The 4,735-nt window shown below is 49.3% G+C and overlaps 1 protein-coding gene across 1 annotated transcript in view; it reads right to left on the bottom strand.

The window, feature by feature from the left end:
• LOC126998021 (inorganic pyrophosphatase-like) overlaps positions 1 to 2,413 on the bottom strand; it is a 20,716-nt gene extending 18,303 nt beyond the window's left edge. Inside the window, exon 1 of the mRNA XM_050859305.1 lies at positions 1,641 to 2,413. Within this exon, the coding sequence (XP_050715262.1) occupies positions 1,641 to 2,199 (559 nt within the window). The 5' untranslated portion in view covers positions 2,200 to 2,413. The remainder of the gene's footprint in view (positions 1 to 1,640) is intronic.
• Between the last annotated feature and the right edge of the window lie 2,322 nt (positions 2,414 to 4,735).

Raw genomic sequence — 4,735 nt, 5'->3', positions numbered from 1 at the left:
CAAGACGGCATAAAATGGACTCAAAATACCCCAGTCAGCAACTAGACCCAGGATTTGCACCGTATAAGACGCACCAAATAAAAAAAATCATCTATAACCATGAAAAAAAAACATTGAAAGGAAACTCGTGAATAACAAACTATATAACCTTAGAAAAACCATACACAGGAGACACTAATACCGTAAAAATATGATGCAACTTTGTACTACTTAGCGCCAGAACTGTAGGGTCATCTTGTTAAACGTTTCGGCACTCAAGCTCACATTTTTTACAAGGCTTTCGTAGGAGTTTTAATGATTTCCAGGGGTAGTTTCATGACCCTGATGGTAGTTTGACCCTTCTTCTGTACCCTGAACCTAACAAACACCGCATCCCGGGGCAAAAAGGAAACGGAGAGAAGGATGGTAAAGTTGTCAAAAGTGTTCCTCGCGCAGTGCTGGGAAAAAAGGGCACACATGTCTGAATAAGTGAAGATAAGTGACTTTATTTCAGTTTAAAAAAATACGTAACACTGAAAAGGAAAGTGTGAATAAGAAGAAGGGAGGAACGAGAGGAGGACCACCTAAGAAGCGATAAAAAGCGTTACAGGTCAAAAGAAGAAGAAGAAGAAGAACCAATGAGAACCTAACTGCTCTCCTTTTTGGTCTTTGAAAATAGTTGAAGTGAGAGGCGGAAGCGTCTGAGAAAACCTACCTATATCAACACAAGAAGAACCAATGAGAACCTAACTGCTCTCCTTTTTGGTCTTTGAAAATAGTTGAAGTGAGAGGCGGAAGCGTCTGAGAAAACCTACCTATATCAACACCATATCCAATACGCCGGAGAGTAAGGCTTCAAATACACGACCTAAGCATTATGAAGAAGAACCAATGAGAACCCAACTGCTCTCCTTTTTGGTCTTTGAAAATAGTTGAAGTGAGAGGCGGAAGCGTCTGAGAAAACCTACCTATATCAACACCATATCCAATACACCGGAGGGTAAGGCTTTAAATACACGACCTAAACATTATGACAGGACCAATAGGGATGAGGAATGGACCGTAAATGCGCCATCCATCACCCTTTACCCGCTTATTATGGACTTATCACCGAGGGCACCGCAGTACGTCTCCTCGTTAGTCTCGTTTAGTCACCCCGTTCAGAACACGAGATCCTCACCACCTTGTCTTCCCTTGACCTTCTCGATTATACAAGAAAGAAAGGACGGCGAGTGTTGCGTCCACGAGTGTTGCGTGTGGTAGGTGTTCAAAAGCTGCCGGGTGGGTCGGTGTCTGTCTGAGTGTCTCTCTCTCTCTCTCTCTCGTTGTCGGCAGGGCTCTACGGAGTGGTCGCACCAAGATCCACAGGCAGGTTATCATTATTATTTTTTGGTGCATGCGTGTTGTCTGAAGGTCAAATGTCTGTGGCTACCCAGGAATAATGACGAACACACACACACACACACACACACACACACACACACACACACACACACACACTCAGGCATGCGTGGGGTTCTCGCCTTCAGAGCTCAGACGCAAGCAAATCTATCTCCCTATCCCTTCCTCACGCATCCCTTACCCTCCCCTCCACACAAGGCACACTTATCTAGGGCGGCTGTGAGACTCAAGAGGCCAACGTGTGTGTGGCGGCGACCTACCGAAGTATATGAGGAAGGAGCTAGTGTTGGGGATGCCCTTCTCGATGGTGGTGACGTTGAGGCGGCCACTCTTGCTGACGGACCACGGCCACACGGTGACGGGCGGCCGGGGGCTGCCTTTGTGCGGCAGCCACCCCACCTGGTTGTGGCCTCTGTTGCCGCTGATAATGGACGTGCCGCAGGTGGAGCAGGACCCTGAGCCTGAGCCTGTTCCTGTTGCTGTATTTACTCCCGCCGGATTTTCAGTTTTGTTTCCTTTCGCTGCCGCCGCCGCCGTGTAAATGTTTGGGTTTTGCGGGCGTTTGCGTCTGTTCGGGTTTTTGATCTTGGCCGTGATCCGCACCTTGAGGGGCAGCCGGCCAAGGGGCTCCCACACGTGCTGGGGCTGCCAGGGCCCGGCGCTGCCCCGCGTCCACCAGGAGGTGCGGGTGCCATTTGGGGCCACGAGGGATAGACTGTTCCTGGGGATGCCGCAGACGGCGGGGCACAAGACCACCACCACCATCACCGTCGCCGCGGCAACACACCACCCACCGCCTCGCAAACTCACGCCCAGCATCGTAGACTCACTGATAATTTTCCCGAAGTGCCCCGGACTAATGTGTTCTCATGTGCGGTGAGCTCTGTCCCGGGGCGAGGCCCTGGGCGGGGCGGGGCGGGGCACGGGGCAGAAACGTTGACGGATCGTGAAACAGCCCGCGACTCTTCCACGGAGCGAGACGCGCCTCCTGGACGGCGATCAGAGGCAGACTGCGCCTCCTCCCGGCTCTTGCCGATGCTATATGCACGCCGCTACGCCGCTCTCGCCGCCGACCTCTGCCGCAAGCCGCTGTCCACGCTGCCGCCACACGCCGCGAAGGCCAGGGGGCGGCGTACGGCGCACGTGGCGGGGAGGAGCCAGCACCCGGACGCTCCTCCCGTCCGGCATGGAACTTCCTCCTGCCAGTGTCCCTGCTCCAGGTGAGGGAAGTGTGTCTGGGGGTAAGCGGGAGGAGGGGGGGACGCCACCATGCCACGCTGGCCATACACTTCCTTCCGCCATGGTGTAACGCGGGGAACAGGAAAATATATCCGTTTTACAGCAAAATTTCTCCACCAAACACAGAACGAAGACGACACCATTGCTCGTGACGCAAGAACACCGCTGGAACACTCGGAACACACGTCACTCTACCGGGAACTCAACACCACGCCAGTGACCACACCTCCATCACCCTGACCAAGACCAAACACCTTTTATCCCCCCCTCCTTACCCTTTGCCCTTGACCCTCACCGTTCGCCTGTCCCCCAGCGCCCCAGGTGACGTCTCTCCCCGGCAGGTGCAACAGGAAAGGAGACCCACCCCCACCGCCACCACCACACCCCACACCTGTCTTTACCCTCTTATCAAATACGAATTTTTCAAAGATGAGTAACAAAATGCCGGTGAGGTTAAATTGACCAATACCTTCTTAGAATTCAACTATCCTCCTTTTTTTTTGTGGGGGGGAGGGGGGGGCGAGGAAGAAGAAGGAGGGGCAGCAACCACTGGAGTTTTCTTTTCCTTCGTATGTGTCGAGATGACTGTCTGTTAGTTTTCTTATTTCCGTACTGAGAGAGATAAAAGCTAAGCTCATCCTCTTTGCCTCAAGAAAGACGAACCTTGAGCCGATTAGAATACAAAGACATCAAGGGTTCAACAAGCATCCGTTACACACACACACACACACACACACACACACACACCCCACCACCCTTCATTCACAGCTTCTCTTTATGGAAAGGTGCGAAAAAAAAGGACTACGTTTTTTCTCTGTGCTCTTACCTGTTCAGATTAGCTACACAGGTACACAAGAATACAATACATGAAGCAGAGGAACACAGTGATGGGAAATACACCAAGATTTGTGCATATTAAGTCCTCAAATTATATACTTAGGTGACTTTAGCATCGTCAAGAAGTTAGTGGAAAATGGCTTTGAGTTTGTAGTACGCATTCCTCGTAAAAAAAAATAATTATAATACAAGAAATAGCAAAATCATATAACCTATCAGATAATAACGTCGAATCCTTGCAAGACATCGCGTCAAATAACCTCGTCAGATAAGAGACATACTGCAGAATAAATAATAATAGGCAATAAGCGCTCAAGACGGAGGAACGAAGAGAGAGGATTAAGTTTACAAAAATTATTGATAGAAGCAAGGAGACAGGAGTAGACGAAGAAGCGTGGAAGGAAGCGATAAAGATTAGGTAGGAAGACAGAAACATGGAAACCGGAGGAGAGAGGAAGAACAAACGTGGAAGGAGGAAGATCAAGGAAGGAAACAGGATTAGAAAAGACGAAACATGGAAGGAAGAGAGAAAGAAGATCAGGAAAGGAAGAGAAAGAAGAGGGTTAAGAGGGAAGGAAAACAGAAGCATGAATAAAGGAGTAGAAAGGAAGACAAGCGAGGAAACAGGATTAGAAGACGGAACATGGAAGGAAGGGAGAAAGAAGACCAGGAAAAGAAGAGAAAGAAGAGGGTTAAGAGGGAAGGAAAACAGAAGCATGAATAAAGGAGTAGAAAGGAAGACAAGCGAGGAAACAGGATTAGAAGACGGAACATGGAAGGAAGGGAGAAAGACGACCAGGAAAGGAAGAGAAAAATACGAAGAGAAACAAGAAGAGGGTTAAGAGGGAAGGAAAACAGAAAGGAAGAGGCGAAGAAGACGAAACATGGAAGGAAAAAGAGAGAAAGAAGACCAGGGAAGGAAGAGAGAAATAAGAAGAGAAACAAGAGGGAAGGAAAACAGAAGCATGAATAAAGGAGTAGAAAGAAAAAAAAAAAGAGGCGAGGACGATGATTCATTCACCCTTCACTCACCCTTCATTCACCCTAACTGTACGTGAATCTGATAACACATTGATGGGCAAGGAAAGTACACTAACCCCAGACCGCTTCTTGGAGTACCCACCCCCACCTTTGAGTCACTACCCCTCCCCCCTCTCCTCCTCCCTCCCGTCCATGCCCTATTCAGCATAAGCAACGAAAAGGGATAAGGGAGTGTAGCAGGAATAAGAAGATAAAAAAGCGACAGGAGAGGAGAGAGATGAATAGATAGAGAGAGTGA

Source organism: Eriocheir sinensis, chromosome 13 (genome assembly GCF_024679095.1).
Source record: "Eriocheir sinensis breed Jianghai 21 chromosome 13, ASM2467909v1, whole genome shotgun sequence".
Taxonomy (NCBI): Eukaryota; Metazoa; Arthropoda; class Malacostraca; order Decapoda; family Varunidae; genus Eriocheir; species Eriocheir sinensis.
The sequence above is the reverse complement of the archived record's forward strand: the minus strand, read 5'-3'. Positions and strand labels throughout refer to the sequence as shown.